This window comes from Anolis sagrei, chromosome 2 (genome assembly GCF_037176765.1).
Source record: "Anolis sagrei isolate rAnoSag1 chromosome 2, rAnoSag1.mat, whole genome shotgun sequence".
NCBI classification, from domain to species: Eukaryota; Metazoa; Chordata; class Lepidosauria; order Squamata; family Dactyloidae; genus Anolis; species Anolis sagrei.
This window is the reverse complement of record NC_090022.1, coordinates 17,058,766-17,081,556: the sequence shown is the minus strand read 5'-3', so window position 1 is coordinate 17,081,556 and position 22,791 is coordinate 17,058,766. Positions and strand designations below refer to the sequence as shown.

Here is a 22,791-nt window from a genome sequence, read left to right as displayed (position 1 = left end):
CTGTGAATCCCTCACTGCTGGACATATAGACATTGGAAAGGCCCACCTACTATAGCATTTCTAATTTGTATCCATGGTTGCAAAAGCTGAACAGTGAAGAAAGTAGGCAGGAAAAAAGTCAACTCAATTTAAATGTTTTGGAGAAACTCCACAGATACCGCAGACAGCTCAAGATACAAACAAATGTGTCAAAATCTGGAGTGAACTCTCCCTAGAAGCCAAAACAAAGGTCCTGTATTGTGGACTGGACAAATCAGATCAAGATAGGAAAAGGGGAAGACCACACTACAGGTGGATAGATTAAGGCTGAATTTACAAGATCCACTCCATAGGATCATTCTCCAATTTAACCTCTTTATTGCCAAATGCATTTTCTTTAATCCAAACTAAAATTACTTTGGAAAGTCACCCAGAATCCCTAGGTCCTCCAGTGCTTTCTGTGTTGAATTTTCACTGGAGGCTGCACAAAGAAATTGCCAGAGAGAAGACCTTTTTAAGAATCTTTAGGTACACCAGTTGATATTGACCACAGAGTCACGCAGGGAACCTAGAGATGGCTAGAAAAATATTTTTTCATTTTAAAAACAATCAGGCACATCTAATCATCTCTAAACAAAAGATTCCCCCAGGCACTGCCAAGCCATCAAATGCTAATCAAGGTGGTCAGTTGAGTTCTTTGTCCTACCCTAGTCATTCCACAGATATATAAACCCGTTTTCCTAGTTCCAACAGACCTCACTACCTCTGAGGATGCTTGCCACAGATGCAGGCGAAACGTCAGGAGAAAATGCCTCTAGAACATGGCCATATAGCCCGGAAAAACCTACAACAACCCAGGGCTTTTTTTCTTTGCAGCATTCCTTCATTCATAGGGCCCTACACCCCAAACTCCAGCAAAGGGAAAAGTGATTGTATGCAATGAATTGGGCATTCAATATTATAACTTTTTATTTTGAAACTACAGTTAGATTCAGTACATTTCTAACACTTCCACAGCCGTGATTGGATTGTGTATGTATGTTTACGTGCAATTTAGGCAAAACTGCCCAAGATAATGAGAAGAACGATTTGAATAGGAAAACTCCTGAGAAACAGAGATTATGTATGGGTTGTTGTAGGTTTTTCAGGCTATATGTCCATGTTCTAGAAGCATTCTCTCCTGACGTTTCTCCTGCATCTATGGCAAGCATCCTCAGAGTGACCTCACAACCTCTGAGGATGCTTGCCATAGATGCAGGTGAAACGTCAGGAGAGAATGGTTCTAGAACATGGACATATAGCCCGAAAAACCTACAACTCAGAGATTAGGTATCTTTCTCATCACTATCAGATCTGAGTGTAGTCCTTCCCTCTGAGAAGCTGAGTCCTCGGGGACGCCTGGCTCGAGAGCAGTACGTGTGAAAAAGATCTTGGAGTCCTCGTGGACAACAAGTTAAACACGAGCCAACAATGTGATGTGGCAGCAAAAAAAGCCAATGGGATTTTGGCCTGCATCAATAGGAGCATAGTGTCTAGATCTAAGGAAGTAATGCTACCCCTCTATTCTGCTTTGGTTAGACCACATCTGGAATACTGTGTCCAATTCTGGGCACCACAATTCAAGAGAGATATTGACAAGCTGGAATGTGTCCAGAGGAGGGCGACTAAAATGATCAAGGGTCTGGAGAACAAGCCCTATGAGGAGCGGCTTAGGGAACTGGGCATGTTTAGCCTGAAGAAGAGAAGGCTGAGAGGAGATATGATAGCCATGTATAAATATGTGAGAGGAAGCCACAGGGAGGAGGGAGCAAGCTTGTTTTCTGCTTCCTTGGAGACTAGGACGCGGAACAATGGCTTCAAACTACAAGAGAGGAGATTCCATCTGAACATTAGGAAGAACTTCCTGACTGTGAGAGCCGTTCAGCAGTGGAACTCTCTGCCCCGGAGTGTGGTGGAGGCTCCTTCTTTGGAAGCTTTTAAGCAGAGGCTGGATGGCCATTTGTCAGGGGTGATTTGAATGCAATATTCCTGCTTCTTGGCAGGGGGTTGGACTGGATGGCCCATGAGGTCTCTTCCAACTCTTTGATTCTATGATTCTATGATCCTCTATGCAGTTCTCTGGTGATGTGGGGCTTACCTTGGCTTTAGTATATAATTGTGAGATTCCCACCTCTCCTTGTATTACAGAAGCCAGTTTAGGGAACTTAGGTGGTTTATAGCCACAATCCAGTCAATAAAATTGCCCCCACTCCTTCGTGTGGCCATTTCAAGTCACACTCTTTCAGCCTCAGAAGAAGGCAATGGCAAGCCTCTTTTTCTGTCATGGCTCTCTCTTGAATGTCAAAGGAAGTCCCAAGATGTGATGCGGCGGCAAAAAAAGTCAATGGGATTTAGGCCTGCATCAATAGGAGTATAGTGTCTAGATCCAGGGAAGTCATGCTTCCCTCTCTATTCTGCCTAGGTTAGACCACACCAGGACTGTGTCCAATTCTGGGCACCACAATTGAAGAGAGATATTGACAAGCTGGAATGTGTCCAGAGGAGGGTGACTCAAATTATCAAGGGTCTGGAGAACAAGCCCTATGAGGAACGGCTTAAAGAGCTGGGCATGTTTAGCCTGAAGAAAAGGAGGCTGAGAGGAGATATGATAGCCATGTACAAATATGTGAGAGGAAGTCACAGGGAGGAGGGAGCAAGCTTGCTTTCTGCTTCCCTGGAGACTAGGACGCAATGGAACAATGGCTTCAAACCACAAGAGAGGAGATTCCATCTGAACATTAGGAAGAACTTCCTGACTGTGAGAGTCGTTCAGCTGTGGAACTCTCTGCCCCAGAGTGTGGTGGAGGCTCTTTCTTTGGAAGCTTTTAAACAGAGGCTGGATGGCCATCTGTTAGGGGTGCTTTGAATGCGATTTTCCTGCTTCTTGACAGGGGGTTGGACTGGATGGCCCATGAGGTCTCTTCCAACTCTAGGATTCTAAGAGGTCCCCATGCTATCATAAGGACATTTCCCAAGGACCTGTTAATTGCCTCCACCTGGTGCATCAAGGCTGGGAGAGGATACAAGTCAAAACACTGCTATTCTGATAAGCAGTAGATACCATGAGAACTTGTCAACAATAAGGAGGAGGGAACAGGGAGGGCTGCTGTGGGTTTAAATTGAGGTGTTTTCCCACAGAGTTAGAACTGACTTCCTGGTAAATCTGCTTCACTTAAAAATAAAAGAGTTTGTTTCTGGCTTTTCAGGCTGTGAGCGAATTCCTTTTCCAAAGGGTTTCCAGTTCCTGACATGTGCATATGTTCTGCCCAGAAAACCCAGTTGTAGGGCCTCCTTGGGGTCCCCATAGATCAGGAACAAAGGCAGACGTCAATGACAAAGTTCCACTTTCTCAGCCTTCGAGGGAGGAGAAAGAAAACCCTGTTATAGGATTATGGTAATTCTGAAATGATTTGAAGGCAACACAACACCAAACTGGTCTTCTAGTGAAATAAAGAAAACACACAGCATATCGAAATGAGATCTGCTAAGGGGTTTTGTCTCTTTTCTTTCAAAAGTGATAATTCAATTTATTTCTGCAGTTTATCCAGGCGGCCTGCCACTCTTGGCATGCGCATCCCAAGTGCAGGCCTAAGTTATTTTCGGAAGCTTAAATGTGGTTTGACAGTCGGACTATGACTCTGGAGACCAGGCTTTTCTGACTCAAACAGAAAAGGCAATTGGTGACCTCGGGCAGGTCACGCTGTCTCAGCCTCAGAAGAATCATAGAATCAAAGAGTTGGAAGAGACCTCATGGGCCACCCAGTCCAATCCCCTGCCAAGAAGCAGGAATATTGCATTCAAATCACCCCTGACAGATGGCCATCCAGCCTCTGTTTAAAAGCCTCCAAAGAAGGAGCCTGCACCACACTCCGGGGCAGAGAGTTCCAATACTGAACGGCTCTCACAGTCAGGAAGTTCTTCCTCATGTTCAGATGGAATCTCCTCTCTTGTAGTTTGAAGCCATTGTTCCATTGCATCCTAGTCTCCAAGGAAGCAGAAAACAAGCTTGCTCCCTCCTCCCTGTGGCCTCCTCTCACATATTTATACATGGCTATCATATCTCCTCTCAGCCTTCTCTTCTTCAGGCTAAACATGCCCAGCTCCTTAAGCTGCTCCTCATAGGGCTTGTTCTCCAGATCCTTGATCATTTTAGTCGCCCTCCTCTGGACACATTCCAGCTTGGCAATATCTCTCTTGAATTGTGGTGCCCAGAATTGGACACAATATTCCAGGTGTGGTCTAACCAAAGTGGAATAGAGGGGTAGCATTACTTCCTTAGATCTAGACACTATGCTCCTATTGATGCAGGCCAAAATCCCATTGGCTTTTTTTGCCGCCACATCACATTGTAGGCTCATGTTTAACTTGTTGTCCACGAGGACTCCTAGATCTTTTTCACACGTACTGCTCTCGAGCCAGGCATCGTCCCCCATTCTGTATCTTTGCATTTTGTTTTTTTTTCCTGCCAGAGTGGAGTATCTTGCATTTGTCACTGTTGAACTTCATTTTGTTAGTTTTGGCCATTCAACTCTCTAATCTGTCAAGATCGTTTTGAATCCTGCTCCTGTCCTCTGGAGTATTGGCTATCCCTCCCAATTTGGTGTTGTCTGCAAACCTGATGATCCTGCCTTCTAACCCTTGCAATGGCAAACCTCCTCTGAACAAACCTTACCAAGAAGGGAGGAGGGAGCAAGCTTGTTTTCTGCTTCCCTGGAGACGAGGACGCGGAGCAATGGCTTCAAACTACAAGAGAGGAGATTCCATCTGAACATGAGGAAGAACTTCCTGACTGTGAGAGCTGTTCAGCAGTGGAACTCTCTGCCCCGGAGTGTGGTGGAGGCTCCTTCTTTGGAAGCTTTTAAGCAGAGGCTGGATGGCCATTTGTCAGGGGTGATCTGAATGCAATATTCCTGCTTCTTGGCAGGGGGTTGGACTGGATGGCCCATGAGGCCTCTTCCAACTCTTTGATTCTATGATTCTAAGAAAACCCCATGGTGGTCTCAACAGAAGTCAGAAACAAATGGAGGCGCCATGACAAGCAAAACGTTCATATGTTTTGCATTATTTATTGACTGAAGCCCAGATTCCAGGGAGGCTGGAGAGAGAAAGGAAAGAGACTTCGCACAACACAGTCACTCTCCAAAATCCAGCAGGAAACTGTCAGAAATATTAAATATTAACTGGGTGTTTTTGATTACAAAAGTGTGAGTCAAGCACTGAAAGAGTTATTAGGCCGAAGCCTGTTAGAGTCAGCGGGCCAAAGCTAGCGTCTCCCTGAGGAGAATGAGTAGGCCGAAGCCAGTGTCAGTTTGCCTCAGTGAGGGAACTCCTCAGTCTGTGTGAGAGAAGACTTGTGCATGACGCTCCACTGTATAAAGGCTGCTGTGTGTAAAGCTACTATGTATTTGTTTATTTGGTTATCGAAACCTTGTTATTGTAAATAGTTGTTGTTGTTCATTCGTTCAGTCGTCTCCGACTCTTCATGACCTCATGAACCAGCAACTATAAATATAAACTATAAATATAAACTATGTAAATAGTGCAACTACATTACTTTACTACAGAGAAAAGCCTCCTATAGAAGAGATAACACTAGACTGTGTGTTTGGGAAGTCAGATCTGGCCACGGTGGTCCACGCTCTTGTTACATCCCGGCTGGATTACTGCAACGCACTCTACGTGGGGTTGCCTTTGAAGACTGCTCGGAAACTTCAACTAGTCCAGCGAGAAGCAGCCAGATTACTCACCGGAGTGGTGTACAGGGAGCATACCACCCCTCTGTTACGCCAGCTCCACTGGCTACCGATCCAATTCCGAGCACAATTCAAAGTGCTGGTTTTGACCTACAAAACCCTATACGGTTCCGGCCCAGTGTATTTGTCCGAACGGATCTCCCTCTACATCCCACCTCGAAAGCTAAGATCGTCTGGGGAGGCCCTGCTCTTGACCCCGCCACTATCACAAGTGAGGTTGGCGGGGACGAGGAGCAGGGCCTTCTCAGTGGTGGCCCCTCACCTGTGGAACTCACTCCCTGGGGAGATTAGAACAGAGACTTCCCTTTTGGCGTTCAGAAAAAAATTGAAGACCTGGATATGGGGCCAAGCTTTTGGATATTCTGGCAGCTAAGGAAAGATCTGACGATAAATAAGGGCGAATGGAATGGATAAACAGACTCTGAACACTGAGCATGAGATTGTTTTGCTATTTTACTATGTATTAATGTTTTTAACTTGTTAATCGTTTAAATTGCTTTTATGTATTGTTTGTTTATTGATTTAGGCATCGACTTGTGCCTTCGTTTGTAAGCCGCCCTGAGTCCCCCCTCGGGGGTGAGAAGGGCGGGGTAGAAGTAATTGAAAATAAATAAATAAATAAATTTCAGTGTTTGAATCCTGCTATATACCTGAGAAACCTGGAATATCTGTAGACGTCACATGCAGCTCCTGGAACGATTCCATCAGCGTTGCCTTCAAAAAATCCTGCAAATCTCTTGGGAAGATGGTCCTCCACCATCAACTTCACTGGACCAGCCATGTTGTCCGAATGCCCAATCACCAACTCCCAAAGCAGTTGCTCTATTTCGAACTCAAGAACAGAAAACTGAATGTTGGAGGACAGGAAAAAAGATTTAAAGACGGGCTCAAAGCCAACCTTAAAAACTCTGGCATAGAAACCGAGAACTGGGAAGCACTGGCTCTTGAGCATCCCAGTTGGAGGTCAGCTGTGACCAGCAGTGCTGCAGAATTCGAAGAGGCATGAATGTAGGGCGGAAGAGAGAAACGTGCCAAGGGGAAGGCGCGTTAAGCCAAGCCGGACTAGGACCACCTTCCATCTGGAAACCAATGTCCTCGCTGCAGGAAAACATGCAGGTCAAGCATAGGGCTCCACAGCCACCTACAGACCCACCACCAGTACACTGAACTTGGAAGACAATCTTACTCAGTCAATGAGGGATCATCTAAGTAAGTAAGTCTTTGAATCACTTTGGGCTACTGGTCTGGGTCACGCTGCTGCTAAGTTGATCTACTATACATTTATAAGGAGGGTCTTTTGTGATTAAGCCCATTCGCCCAATGGAAATAACACAGGAAGGTTGAGATCCTGTGCCCAGGAGACGGAGTGTAGCCCACACAGAGTTACGACTCATAGATTAAAAGGTTCCACTGTGACTCAATTGGAAACCTGTCTAAGAAGTTCTAGTCATGCCAGGGGACTAGAAATAGCTACAGAGAAAACCTCTCCAAGGCCCCACTGCTATATACAATCCACATTTTCTGCTTTGAACTGCATTATATGGCAGTGTTGGAGCCCCCCTTTCTATTAATGCTCAGACAGAAATATGTGGAAGAGACCCAAAGAGCCATCCAGTTCAGCCCCATGCTCCCATGCAGAAATACACAACTGGACACACTATTCCAGGTGAGCAAAATATTGTGGTACCATTACTTCCCTCAGTGTAGCTACTATGCTGCTATTGATACAACCTAGAATTGCATTGGATTGTTTTAGTGGTTGCATAACACTCGATTAATGTTCACCTTGTGGTCTGTTAAGACTCCCCTTCATGTGTTCTGCATTCCATACAATCTGGTCCAATGGTTTCATGTATACTTTAGATAGTGGGGTGGGCAGAACTAAGCTCTGAGGTATTTTGCAGTCAAAGGGCTTGAACAGGAGTGCTAGAAAGGAGGAAAGTCACGGTTAATCCACCCCAGGAAGCACCTCCCTCTTGCCACATTTCCCACTTTCACCCACTATTCAGGCCTCTTCAAAATTAATAGAAATGTTGGTAACAGCTGACCTCCAGTTCCAATGCTCAAGGACCAGGTCTTCCCAGTTCTGGATGTATATTCCATCCTTTTCAAGGTGATCTTTAATTCTATATTTTTATCTCTTTTGCCGTCCATCTACATTCTGTTTTCTGTTCTTGAGCTGAGAGTAAGCTAACTGCTTTGGGAGTCAGTGATCAGGCATTCGGACAAGGTGGCTGGTCCAGCAAAGTCGATGGCGGAGGATCATGGCTTCAATGCTGGTGTTCTTTGCTTCTTCCACAATGCTGATGCCCAAGAAATTTGCAGGATTTAAAAAAAAATAAACTTTTAATCATGTTATTTACAATTGATTTCATCTGGTGCAGATACATATAAAAAGGCAGCACATAGCCATATTCTTGAATACTGTGTAAACAATAAGATAAACATATATAATCCATACATTTATCATTCTTGTGACTGCATCTTATCTTTTTATACATTCCATTTAATTTACTCTCTGTTGTTACTCCAGGATAACTCAATAAAGATTAGAAAACATTCTTTACTTTATACTTTGCTTTATCTAACATTTTTCATTTAACTTTTTAAACTAAAGCAGAAATACAAATATTGTCAAATCCTGTTCAAACCCAATCCTTTCTTGAGTGTTTTAAACACAATCAGAATTGTGTCCAATTGTTCTGGAGGTTCTGGACAAATTTGTCTTAAAATATACAAGAGTTTATCCATCTCAATGGGATCAATTGTTTTTAAGGCAAAGCTGTTACAATTTTTCCAGAAGTCGAGAGTGACTTTTGTAGATGGTCCATTTTTTTCGCAGGTATACAATAGAGTTGGAAGGACAATAGCTTTATACACAAGCATCTTGGGATCCCTATGAATGTCCTGATCTTCTAAACCTTTCTTCTTCAGTAAAATATGCTGCACTCAGAGCTCAGATGGTGTATTTTAGCATTAGTGTCGACTTTTATGGAAATGTGGTTGTCTAAGTAGCGGAAATGGTCAACAAAAATTGATAGTGTCTACAGCTTGACTTGGTTCCCTCAAAAAAGCAGCCGGACACTTTCTCCCGACGTGGAACCTCCTCATTTCAGTTCACGGATTGAAGGTAGAGTTGTACTGTATCTGGCCCCTGTACTTAGGCTCCTGCTGAGTGTATCTGGTTGTACGTTCAATTACGCAGTGCTGCCACTCAACACAACAGTTCCTCAGCAAAACAATGAGTGATTCTTTGCCATGTGAAAATCATAACATTTGGTGTGAAAACCAAAAGCTTCTCAGGGAAATCCAACCTACACCCCTGGGGAAGGCCAAGAAAGAGGGCCCACTTACTACTGGATTTATTAACGAAATACGATTTTGGGTCTTTTATTCCCTCTTTGCTGTTGTCATTGTTGCTGATCTTTCCAGAGGGAATAAATCCCGGACTGGCCCATGAGCAGTGGGGAAAGCCTTCATAATTCACACGCCAGCCTCCAAGCCTTTTTTTCCGCAAATATGTAGAGAGCAGAAGGATTCCACAAGAAGAACCAACAGCCCCAGATCTATGAAGACAAAGCTCCTCTTGCGTCTCAGCCGCTGAGTGTCTTTGGACATTCCTCTCCATCCTTAGGGAGACAGCTCCAGTAGGAATTTTCCACCCACATAAAAGAAAGGAAAGAGGGTCTCTCCTGAGAAAGAGGCTGCAGGGTATTCCAAGATCAGGGCTGCTGAGTCTGCATTGTAAAAGGTCACCTGACCCCCTTCATAGTTCAATGTCACTCGGACCCTCTTGGGCTCCTCGCTCAGAGTCGGAAGTGAGGACACACCCTTGTCAGAGGAGAACCAGTATCCACTCCCTGACTTTCCCACTCGCCAGATCCCAGCATCAGAGCCACGGTAGATGGAGCCCTTTCTCTGCACAGACTTTCTGGCAACTCCCACAGACCATTCTTGCCCATTCTTCACAAGGACTTCCCAAAAATGCCTGCCTCCTGTGAATCCATCTAGGCCCAGCACATAAAAATGATGATTGAATCTCTCATAATTGTCAGGAAGAGTTTGCTTTCTCTCTCCCAACCTCACATGTTTGTAATCTTGAGAAAGGATGAGCTGAGGATGGGCTGTTCTTGGATCCAGAGTCACATGCGCTGTTGGTGGCAGAAACAGATCAGGGATGGAGAAAGAAAGTAAGGAAAAAGGATAGACAGACAGAAGTGAATGGCTGGAGGGTTCCGCTTTCATCTTACATTCTTATAAATTAACAGGGAAATCCTCCCTTATGTCTTCAAATCTAGACAGGTTCAACATTACGTCTCCCTCCTTCTTAAGACTAACATTTGAATTTTTGGTGATATGAGTGCTGGATTTTGATTCTGGAGACCAGGGAGGGATTCTCAGTTCAGCCATTAATCCCACGAGGGACCTCGTCACATTGATTTGCCCTGTGCTCCACCTCGCCAAGAGTAACATTTTTCGATCATGCATATTCCTCTCAATGGTGTGGGGGATGGGATATTGACTTATTACTTGATTTTGCAATATTATTGACTTCTAGCTAACATGATAACTAATTTCCATTAGAAATAAAGTGTTGTTTTCAGATCTGAAACATTTAGTAGCGTGTTGTCTGACATGGGTAAAAGCGAAATTGTTTAATTTTGAAGGACATCATCTGAGATTTGTCTGGCATGTGTACTTATGATATGATATGATAAAGCTAAAATAAATTCGGGTTTTGCAAATAATTATGTCAGGAGTGCTTGGCTGAGAAGTTGGGGGTAAATATATATCCAGATTATTTTGTTTTTAATTGTGTTTTTGTGTTATAATTTGATTTAAAAAGGCAAAAAATAAGAAATGGTTTATTGTTGGCATTAGAATTGGCAATTTTGGGTGCTGGTTGTTATTTTGTAAATCTCTGGGATAAGTGGGATTGGAGTCTCCTTCAGGAGAGATAAATATAATAATAATAATAATAATAATAATAATAAATGTCATTTTTATCTAACCTTTTTGTTAATAAATATTGATGAGAGCAGAATGTGAGAGCATTATTTTCGGGGCTACATAAATAATAATAATAATAATAATTATTATTATTAAACTTTATTTGTACCCCGCTAGCATCTTCCGAAGGACTCGATGCGGCTTACAAAGGCCAAGGCCTCAACACAACAACAGCAAACAATAACAATACAATACAAAGCAAATTAAAAACATAATCAATAACAAAACATTACACCATTACGCAATAAAAACCAGGGCCGGGCCAGTGATGGGTACAGGTTAAAAAGTGCTGGGTGTGAGAGGTGGTGTGTTGGAATTCTGGGCAAGTGTAATGTGCAGAGAGTCTTAAACTCTAATAAAGTGCTTCTGGGACAGAGTGCTGGCTGTGGCACAGCCCTGTGGCTGTGATTGTTGCAGGATTTTGGAACACTGGGAAATCTCAAAAATGGACTTTTCTAAACTAAAGTCAGAGGAGGTAGTCGATAAGGTCTTGTTACTCCCACCTGGCTTTTTATAATGATGCCACACTGTTCTCTTGGTCACTAAGAGCAACAATGCTGCCTGGAAGTAGGCTTATTTTTGTATTAAAAAGGGGTTAATGGGTGAGCAAAGTGAGGCCTATGGGTTGTTTTTGAGATTTGTGTATCACCCAACCAGCATTTTAAAATACAGATTAACCTTTAGGAGGGGATTTTCCTCAATTGGAGACTTCCTGGGCTCTTCAGGGTCAAAACACATTTTTGCAATTTTATTTTAAAAGTATTATGTTTTTCCTCCAAGCTCCCTTGGAGTGCCAATATGCCCCGCTAGCCTTCCAAAGTTGCTCCTGATTTAGATTGTGGGGCATAGCAAGATGCAGGATTATTTCTAAGGACAATAAGAGAAGGAATTCACAAAGAAACCCTGCTGTTCAAGAGAAAATCCAAACCCATCTAGGGATGCATTGACACTCTTGAATTAATGCAGTATAAAACTGCCATGGCTCAATGCCGTGGAATCATGGGAGTATCACAAAAATGTTTAGCCTTCTGCTGTGACTTCACCAAAATACAACTTCCTAGATCCCATAGCTTTAAGCCATGGCAGTCGAAGTGGTGGCACCCCGCATTCATTCTACAGTGTAGAGAAAGAGAGGGTTTGTTCATTTGGTCGTTTTGCTTTGCTTTGCTTGGCTCTGCTGTATCTTGCAGAAGCATGGTTAAGGCTGAGTAAAAAGATTCAGGAGAGTCTAAAAAGAGAAATAAATAGAGCTAACTCAAGCCTGATTTCTCTCTAGACGTCAAGACAAATAAACTAAGACAATTGTAATTTGACCCAGCATGACCCATTAGTTTCAGAGTTGGACTAGGGCTCTTTGAGACCAGGGTCTGAATCCCCCTCTTCCAGTGGCAAAATTCCCTGGTGGAATTGGGCAAGTCCCATTCTCTCAGACTCAGAGGGAAGGCCATGGCAACTCCCCACTGAACAAAATCTTTGCTGTTTACCTTTTTGCTGCTGAAGTCCAGATTCCAGAGAGTCTAAAGAGAGAAAGGAAAGAGAGAGACTGAGCATGACATTGTGACACTCAGAAATCGAGAGAAGACAACTCAAGATGGCTGAGACCTTTCATCCAAGAGATGCATAACTTCAACCGCACACAGTTGCATCTCATTCAGGAATGGTGGGAACTGGTTGTCCAATGTGCATTGCAATGTACAGCTAGGCATGGAATTCAGTCAATTCATCCTCTGCTGCAATGTGCAGTCTCCATAGCAGTATGTCAGCAGAAATGTTTCATGCATGGACAAAGGTGAATGAGTGGAAGGGGCCACTCTTCCCTGGTTCACACTGGAAGGAGACAAAGGACAGGTTGCGTGGAAGCCTCTTATGCCTCCTTCATTACTTAGGTAAATTTCAATGTATGAGTAATTAAGGTTGCTATATAGAAATGCCAGCCAACCCACAGACTGAGATTAAGACTGATTTAAACACTATCTCTTGGAATCACCAGGCTCTCTGGTATGACTCAATGATTAGCTACCTCCAAAGAGTGATCTTACAGTAGACATCCATCCTGACCACTTAAGTCAGTTTCAAACTCTAGTGAGGAAAATTAAGGATTACATAGAAATTTTCAAGGAATGTAATAGAAATGTAATTTTTTTTGAGCAATTAGTCATTACCATGTGGCTGGCTATATTTTTCAATTGATATTTTATATGATTCATATAAAATCGAGTGTGATTTTTCAGTAACAACTTTGCAACCCTTCCGCTCTGTCACTCTCTTTGGATGATAATACAGGATCCATGAAGCATTAGAGCCGGAGCTTGAAAAATGTTAAATAAATCATGATTATTCAATGTAATGGTCCATGTGGCAGTCAGTGAGCAATTGGCTGTTGGTCCAGAGCAAGATTTCGGAAAGGGAAAAAACAGGAGTCACCAATGGGCACAAACATAGTACTGGTCCTGGTCACATTAGAAAAGAAATATCACTGGCTCCCTGCACCAGAGGGCCTGGAAAACACTGGACTCCAGTCCCAAATAGATTATTGTAATGTCGTCTAAATGGGGCTGAATTCAAGATGCTTGAGTGCCCTTAGAAGGCTTGAGATCTTTGAAGAAGAACCTCTTTCTATGTATGCTTCTCCGAGGACTGAGCTCACACTAGTTTTATTTGGGACAAAACAAAACATGTCACTTTTTGAAACCTTCAAGACATAACCCCAATACACACACACACACACACAGTTTCAGATGGTTTTAACTGCCTTAACATCTTTTCCCCTTGTTGACCTATTTGAGTTATTTTAGTTTGTTTAGAACAATTCAAAGCAATAAAAATAATTAAACACATTAATACTGATTTTATTAGCACACCAGCCAGAAATCTCATGGTATATCTGGTGTGTTTATGTATTTATTAATGCACTGTAATTGGAAGACACATTGACACTGTAGAATGAATGCAGTTTGACACCACTTTAAATGCCATGGCTCAGTGTTATGGAATCAATGGAGTTGTAGCTTTACAAGGTCTTTTGGCCTTCTCTGCCTAATAATGCTGGTGACTCACTAAACTACAAGTACAAGTATTCCATAGTGTTCAGCCATATCTGTTATGGTGATGTCAAACGGCATTCATTCCACAGTGTGGATGAACACTGAAGTACATGAACAGGTTTAGGGTTGGCCAGGGAATTCTAGATTTATATTTCACTAGCTATACCCGGCCACGTGTTGCTGTGGCTCATTGTGGAGAAATGGGAAAGAAAGAAAAGAGGAAGAGCTGGTTTCTAAGCTATCAATACACAACTGAAGTGGTAAAGTGTCAACCTAATATAGGCCCATTTCAGTCTCCTCGAGGCCAAAGGGATTATAGAGGTATTATTATTGTTATCATTATAGATGTATAGATATTATTATAGGCATATAGAAATTATTATTATAGACAAAAATATTATTATTAAAGGCATATAGGTATTATTATTATTATAGATGTTATATATTTATTTATTTTGTATCAAAAGCATTGCATAAATTAGTATTAAACTGATAAAAATAGAAGGTGCAGAGGGCTAAATATCTTTTGAGCAAAAACAGGCAACAGGTGTATGGATATTATTACAGACCTATAGATATTATTATAGGCATACTATTATTATTATAGATACTATAGAGATATTATTATTATAGATGTATACATGTTATTATACATATATAGATATTATTATTATAGACATAGAAATTATAGGAATATAGGTATTATATTATAGATGTATTGATATTATTATAGACATGTAGATATATTATTTATTTATTTACTTCATTTGTATACCGCTTTTCTCAGCCCTTAGGCGACTCAAAGTGGTTAACAACAGCAGCAGCAAAAATTCAATGCTAACATCATACAAACAATTTTAAAAAAATTAACACAATAACACACTGAGTAGTTAAACATCAATAAACAACTCATTAGCGTCTCATAACTAGAATCATGATCCAAGCTCGTCATCTGTTGTTCCATTTCCTATATTCATTGCACTGCCTATTCAAATGCCTGTTTTGTCTATTATTGTTATAGACATATAGATATTATTGACATATATATATAATAGACTTATAGATATTATAGCCCAGGGTTGCTGTAGCTTTGGGGGGGGGGGGGTTAAGTTGTTTCCAGTTAATTTTTGTTTGTTTTTTGAGTGAAGGGCATAGATTGCATCGTTAGGTGTATTGTGTCCAAAATTGGTGTCAATTCGTCCAGCGGTTTTTGAGTTCTGTTAATCCCACAAACGAACATTACATATTTATTTATATAGATTTTGCTTCACAACTGAAATTTCAATCCACACATGAAATAAAAAATAAAGAAGAGAATAAGCCGCCTTGAATCGCCTTAGGGCTAAGAAAGGCGGCATACAAATGCAGTAAATAAATACATAATAGACACAATATAATTTTGTTTCAAGTTTAAAATAAAATTGCCTGCTTTCTCACCTTAGCTTTCCTTGAAGCATTTCATTTCCACTTTCTGACCAATGTTACATCTCCCTGAAAATCCTTACAGCAATATAACCCTTACCTCTGAATTGCTTCATGACAACCTCCAGAAAGGGATTTATATCGCAGACGTCCCAGATCTTCCATTTTAGGGCAGGAGGAAATGCCACAGGGGTCTCAAATTTCTCCCTTTCCTCATAACTGCAAGAAAGAAAAACTATCACATTGTGCATCTTCTATAGAATGAATGTTGTTTGACACCACTGTGAATGTTATGGCTTAATGTGGTTTTAGAAGGACTTTTGCTTTCTCTGCCAATGAGTGCTAATCTCTTACCAACATCAGTTCCATAGCACTGAGCCATTGCAGTTAAAGTGAAGCCAAACTGCTACAATTCCATGGTGTAAAGATGTACCCTACAGAGTTGGAAAGGGCCTCATAGGGCATCGGGTTCAATTCCAACATTGAACCCCAGACACCAATTTCTGCAAGGGGAGAGGAATGAGCTTCACATGCAAGTCCAAGCTTTTGTGGGAGATCAACTTACCCCTGTAAGAAGCTTCTGATATCCTGTAAATGAGGGGAAAAAGAATTCAAGACAGGCATCTGCATGGACACTATGTGCATATTTCTGAAAATACAGTGTTTCCAGGTAACTGAAATGGCTGAATTAAAGCTAACTGAGTGAACAGCCTTCCCTCCACAAAGAGGGGTAGATTTACATCATGGGGCATCTACTTCAATGCCATTGTTTTGCTAAAGCTTTTTGGCAGAACTATCAAAATACTGTGAAATGCAAGCCTTCAGGCTCCAGGATGTTGGGAAACTGGAGTATTTCGAGGCCACGTACTCCATAAATGCATAATATAGGCAGTGTTGGTGTGGTGAGGGGTCCCAGGCTGAATTCCAGCTTCTGCCAATGTCCAGAATGACCAGAGTTGGATCTAAGGACTTTGTTGCATGAATCCTCCATTCTGTTACAGTCATGTTATCACTGATAGCAGACACATACCAGGTTGCACACCAACGACATTGCTGTGGCTTTCAATTGCATAGTTCATGATCTTGTGGACATATATCTGCTTGCCCTAGTACATACATCTTTTATCACTACTTCATTATTAAAATTTAATTCCCTTATTATTAAAATTTAATTTTTAGTGCAATTAAGCAATTCCAACATTTTAAAAAGGTAAATATAACTATAAAATATATATAAAAGAGGAAAGCAGACAGTTTGCTTCTAGCTTCTCAGCATCTTTCTTCAATTGTGCACATGAGGTCTGTGCAACGGAGAATAGAGTGTGACTATGGCTTCCCTCTATCTAGACACTGTACTCCAATTGATGCAGCCTAGATCCACATTCGCTTTTTAAGCTGCTGCATCACACTATTGCCTCACGTTCTGCTTGTGGTCTTCTTCTTTAGAGGTCTTTTAAAAAAGAGGGTGATGACCACCTTTCACTTTCGGCTGCAGTCTGTTTTTTCAGCATGGCGGAATGGAGCAGGACTAAATGGGGCCCTTTCTAACTCTAGGATTCTATGATTCTATGGAAGTGTTACAATTTTGAGCACAATCCCAACAACTTTCTGTTGTGAGGTGCCATCATTTCACATAACAGACCAAGTATGCCTTCTCTGAAATGCCTGGAACCTGCAGTGTTTTAGGTGTTTTCAGATTTTGCAATATTTATATATTTGCATATAAATATTTAATGGCATGTCTTAGAGATGGGACCTAACTTAAAACACAAAAATTCAAGTATTCACCATATATACATAGTCTGAAGGTAATTTCATACAATATTTTTAATAAATGTGTCTGAAACAAAGTTTCTGTACACTGGACCATGAGAAAGCTGAGGTGTCACCGTCTCATCCATCCATGGGGACAATATGAGCCTCACCTGGAGGAGTTCACTTGCCGGCTGCTGATGCTTCTCTTCCATCTCTTGGATGAGTTTCGAGAGAGAGGAGAGTTCTTCGGAGAGTCTGGCCAGATGTTCCTCCCCTTTGGCTGAAATCTCCTTCTCCACCTCTTCCATTTTTGCCAGCAGATTCCTCTCTTTTACTTCTAGAAACTGGTGCATGAGCCTGAATGCAGCCACAGTCTTCTCCTTCTCTCTCTGGGTTTTCTCCTAGAATAAAGGAAAGGAGAAACAGGAGTGAGAGGCAGAAAGAAACTGCATTTGGGCAGAATCCTCCACATTCCCTTGGAAAGATAATTGTGTCTCTTCACACAGAAAATGTAGAGTCTTATGAAGACTTGCAAGGGCCCACCGCTGGAATGGTCTTGGATCAATATTGTCCTTAGGCTATTAGCACTTTATAAATGGTAGATATTTTTGGCAAAGCACTTTCCTCCCTGTTTATCCAGAGTCATACTCAGAGAGGTCATACTTTCCCATTTTCCAATAGGAATGCCACTTACAAGCAAATCCTGGCTTTCTCGTGCTGTGTCTGCTTTGCAGGCCAGAATTTTCTCTCTCTCCTTCTTCAGAGTCTCCAGCAAATTCCAAATCCGATCCTGAAGAGGAAGACAAAGGCCTTGCTCATTTCTTTTGTTCAAGGCTTACAGTTTTTCTGATAAATAGCATTACAAAATGCCTAGCAATCCCAAATGCCCCAACAGAGAAGTCTCAGTGGAAATTAGTGAAATTCAATGTCTGAAATAGAGTTGCCAGATATCAAGACCTGGGCCAGATTATCCCATTTTGTGGGCCATCTCCAGGTGGGAGATAAAGGTGCAAAGTCTTCTTTTTTTTTTTTCAGGCTCAGCTGCAGACAAGACGAAAGGCTGCATGCAAATTTCCAGCAAACCTACTAGAAATCAAGCTTGGTAAAACTGACACACCTTTTGTCAGGGTGCCATATGCCTGTCTTGAGATACAGCCACATCAGTCAACCTGACATGGTGGAATGCAAGGAGGAAAGAGGGAGAGAGCAACTGAAGCTGATAAGGGCCACCTGGCTGTGTATTGTGGGAAAGTAGAGAGTAGAGGAATTGCAAGTGATGGAGAGAAGAGGGCGTGGTGTGCCAAAGACTATAAAACCTGCCATGTTAATTGCCTCATTAGAGCTGTCTTGCTTGTACTGTGGTGACCAAGAATAAACGGTATCTAGTGTTTGCTGACATCTTTAGTCATTCCATGATTCAATGTATAAAGGCTCTCAAGGGATGTCTATGTTTGTGGCACCAGGATGTACCCTGTGCTCTGCTTTGTATCTACATTCGGCCTGGAAGAAAGGAGGCTGGATCCTTTAAGTCATCTCCATACGGCACATGTCTTAAACTCAAGGTCCACAGGCCATATCCGGCTCTCCATGTGATTTTCTATGAGATGCTGGACTACAACTCCTGTATCATCATTAGACATCATGACAAGAGCTATTGGGTGTTGTGGGACAGGAATATCTGGAAGGCTGCAGTTTGTTATGTTTAGTCAGGATACTGGGGTGTGGACTGAGATACCATGATTGTGGCTATAATAATAATACAAAAGGCTATAACACCTGATGTTGATATTCTTTCCTTTAACCTTTCACAAACCTCAGAGCCACAAGTGCTGCTGGGTTGCAATTACCGTTATCCTAAGTCTGACGTGGTGGATAATCAAAAGTGGTGAGTTGTTATGTGGTTATTGTGATCCTTGATGAAAATGAGTGACACCCAGTCTTAGGGAACAGGGACTCATTTCACTTGGAGCATAGATCAGAGAGTTGGAAGGGAGCAAAGGGCTCTCTAGTCCAATCTCATTCTGCCATACAGGAACACACAATCAAAGAGTCCCCCGACAGAAGGCCATTCAGCCTCTGTGTAGAAATCTCAAGAGGAAGAGCCCTAAGAAAGCAAATTCCACCATGGATGTCTTCTTGCCATTGGGGAGTCCTTCCTAATGTTCAGGCGGAATATCTTTTCTTGTAGCTTGATTCAATTGCTCCATGTATTAGGAGGTTTTTACATGTAGAATCAACACAGCTTGATACCACCTTAACTGCCAGGGCACAAGCCTATGGGATTCTGAGAGTTATAGTTGGCCAAGGCACCAATACTCTGGCAGAGAAGGCTGAAGACTTTGTAAAACTACCACCTCAATGGTTTGGAGCATAAGTGTTGGAGCATGGAAAATGGTATCAAACTGCATTTATTCTACAGTTTAGATGCCCTCCTCCCCATTTCCCTGAAAACCTCAGGGCCTGGGAAAATATTGAACCCCCAGCCACAGACACTGGGGTGGAGATGCACCACAATACCTTGTTAGGGGTCCCTGTTTTACCCTTCCTACCTTGTACTCCTTTGATGCCTCGTCCAGAGGAATCACTTTGTGGTTTTCATGATCCTTTGCCTTGTCACACACCACACAGATGGAGGCTTTGTGGTCTTTGCAGAAGAGCTTCAGGGGCTCCAGGTGCCTCTGGCAGACTCTCCCCTTTTCTTCTGCTTTCTGTCTCCCCAGTGCCTTGACTAACTCCACCACATTTGCCAGCTGCCTATTTGGCATGATGCCCTCTTCCTGCACTTTCTCCCTGCATTGTGGGCAGGAGGCCTCTTTCTCCTCCCAGCATTGATCCAGGCAGGATCGGCAGAAATTATGACCACAGGAGATGATCACAGGCTCCTTGAAATACTCCAAGCAGATGGGACAGACCAATTCCTCACAGAGCTTCTTCATAGAGTCTCCAGAAGCCATGGCTGCCGATGCTGATACACTGCAAAGACAAGACAGAATCAATGTCAAGACAGAAACTTTCGTTTCTCAGACTTGCTCCTCCTGGAAAGCAGCTGAGGACTCCACCTCTGCCCAACCCCTGGTGCTGTAACCTCTGAGCTTTCCCAATGCCTCAGCTTTCGGGAATCTGGACATGAGACCCTTCCCCTTTCTCTGCCTTCCTGGGCACCATGCAACTTGTTCACTAGCATATAACTCCCTTGCTTAAGTTTAATATTTGGCTAATTTTTGGTTAGTTTATAAATTATGTTGAGATTGTTTTATTTATTTGCTTTTGACTTGACTTGTTTGTTTGTTTTAGGCACTGAATGTTTGCCAATTTTGTTACTCATTGGAAACCGCCCTGAGTCCCCTCCGGGAGAGAGGGTGGGTTACAAATAAAGTGTTGTTATTATTATTGCTTTAAAATGCTTCTTTGGCTACTGGTGTATTTTGAGGCACAATTCAAAGGTCTAGTTGTGACCTATGAATCCCTTTGCAGCTTATGGGGAGATTTATGAGGCCAAATCTCCTTATAAGAATTTGCCAGAGCTTTATTTCTCTTGGCCCACCCATACTTGCATGCTCGTGTGCCTCCCGTGTTGCTAAAAAAACAGACGGTTAGGAAACAAAGAGTTAATGGGCTCCAGGTTTGGGAGGCATAAAGGGTTGTGAAGCACAGGCACTCACAGAGAAGGCTGGGTACCCTGTAAAACTACAACTTCTATGAATCCATAGCATTGAGCCATGGCGACTAAAGTGATGTTTAGCCCCATTACATCTATAGTGTAGATACATCCTGGGTTGCAGCAGAAAGAGAAAATAGGCAAGAGAAGTAGGGACGGGGGGGGGGGGGCATAAGCAGGCATCTGGTGGTTCGTGGGGGGGGCGGGGCTTGGGGCCCAGGATACCAAGAGGAGGGGAAGGTTGGCTGGAGGTTCAGGAGAAGAGCTGTGGGGGACTGTTCCTCAAAGACAGTTGTTGAGAAATGCTGAGGGTCTTCTCTATCTTCCCGTGGATTCCCAGGGAAAGGACCTCGGTTCATTGTGACACTGGGGCTCCTAATCTCTGGTTGCAAACATGGTGCAAAGAAGGAAAAAGACCCCTGTTACCTTATAAATATCATATGGTTTCATTAGGCAAGGAGTCCTCAGAGGTGGATTTGCTACTTCCTTCCCCAGACATATAACCTACAGCATCTGGGATTCATCTTTGGGCACCCATTCAAGTCCTTAACAGGAATGGCACTGCTTAGCTTCCAAGATCACATGATAATCTGTTGCCTTTACGATAGCAACTTTTTATCCATTCAGAGAATCAATCCTATTTGGAAAAATAGCAGATAAATTAATTTCTCTTCAAAGCTGCAACAGATCCCACAGATGGGTGAGTGTGCTGTGCTGAGATGTGCCTGTGTGAGTAAGGCAGAGAGGGATAGAGGGCTATTTCTGGGGGAGGGGGTCCTAACCTTTGCAGCTGATAACATGGACACCTACAACAGGTGCTGTGTTGCCTTTAAGTTGCCTGTTAACTTATGGTGGCCCCATGCATTTCATAGTTTTCTTGGGGAAAGAAAACTTAAAAGGCAGCTTTGTCACTTCTTTAGTGTGAAATACAGTCTAGAGCAGGGTCCTCAAACTAAGGGCCGAATACAGCCCTCCAAGGTCATTTATGCAGCCCTCGCTCAGGGACAACCTAACTCTGAAACAATTTGAAAGCACACAACAACAACAAAAACCCTATCTCATCAGCCAAAAGCAGGCCCACACTTTCCATTGAAATACTCATAAATTTATATTTGTTAAAATTGTTCTTCATTTTAATTATTGTATTGTTTTAAAGTGCTTTTTGCACTACAAATAAGATATGTGCAGTGTGCATAAGGATTCATTCATGCTTTTTTCAAATTATAATCCAGCCCTCCAACAGTTTGAGGGACTGTGACCTCACCCTCTGTTTAAAAAGTTTGAAGACCCCTGGACTAGAGAACCTGACTTGCTCAAGGGACATACAGCAACCCCTTTGGGTTTCCATTTGGGAATCCACAGGGTGACTTTGTGAAAGGCACATGTTCGCAGCCACAGATGAAGGCAAAGGCAAACTTTCTCTGACGAAATCTTGCTTTTCTTAAGTCATGCATGAGTTGAAAGTGATATTGAATCCAAACCGCAATAATTTGAGGATCCTGCCTGAAAAGGATTGCTGGCAATTATTGAAGTTTTCAGATTAGAATTAACTCACCAAAGGCAGCAGATGACACAAAACAGAAGCAGATTTATTCATCCACGGCCATAGGAGACAAGTCTGCGCACATGTGGTCTTGCAAGGAGCTAAATGGAGTCTGTTTCACTGTCCCAGCTTGAATCCTCCCTCCCTGACCTGGGATTGGCTGAGTCTTGGATGTGCAGCTAGAAATCTCCTCCCAGCCAGGCTGGGCTCAGGTAGTGGGGAAGGGGGTGTGTGGGAGGCTGAGATTAGGAAGTTCAGACCCAGGAGAACAATGGCCTGGCCTCCTGCCTGTGGCTGGAAACCATCCTGTGGCCTAGCTAGTCAGTTTAAACAGAAAGGAAAATATGTTTTACTTTTGAGGAAAGGTAAAGGTCATGATTTACTCCTGGACAGAGTGCCTTCCCCTTTGTGATAATAATACCTCCTAAAATGTTCCATGCCGAATGCAAAACACTAAGGAGGCATGGAATCCAAATAGGAGCAATGTAAATGTTTCATCTGCAGTTTTAGCTAACCATCCACACAATATTGGCAAATGGCAAACCTGTTGCCTATACATGTAATGTGCAACTTACCAGTTGTTAGACC

General features: G+C 42.6%; 1 protein-coding gene across 1 annotated transcript; it reads right to left on the bottom strand.

The window, feature by feature from the left end:
* Positions 1–8,170: 8,170 nt before the first annotated feature.
* Positions 8,171–22,333, bottom strand: LOC137096294 (zinc finger protein RFP-like). Its single transcript, XM_067465397.1, has 8 exons — positions 22,216–22,333; positions 19,552–19,975; positions 17,697–17,792; positions 17,173–17,403; positions 15,813–15,835; positions 15,348–15,466; positions 12,266–12,298; positions 8,171–9,922 (listed from the first exon to the last, which is right to left on the bottom strand). The coding sequence occupies exons 2-8, from the start codon at positions 19,954–19,956 to the stop codon at positions 9,402–9,404; spliced, it is 1,428 nt and encodes a 475-aa protein (XP_067321498.1). The 5' UTR covers positions 19,957–19,975; positions 22,216–22,333; the 3' UTR covers positions 8,171–9,401.
* Between the last annotated feature and the right edge of the window lie 458 nt (positions 22,334–22,791).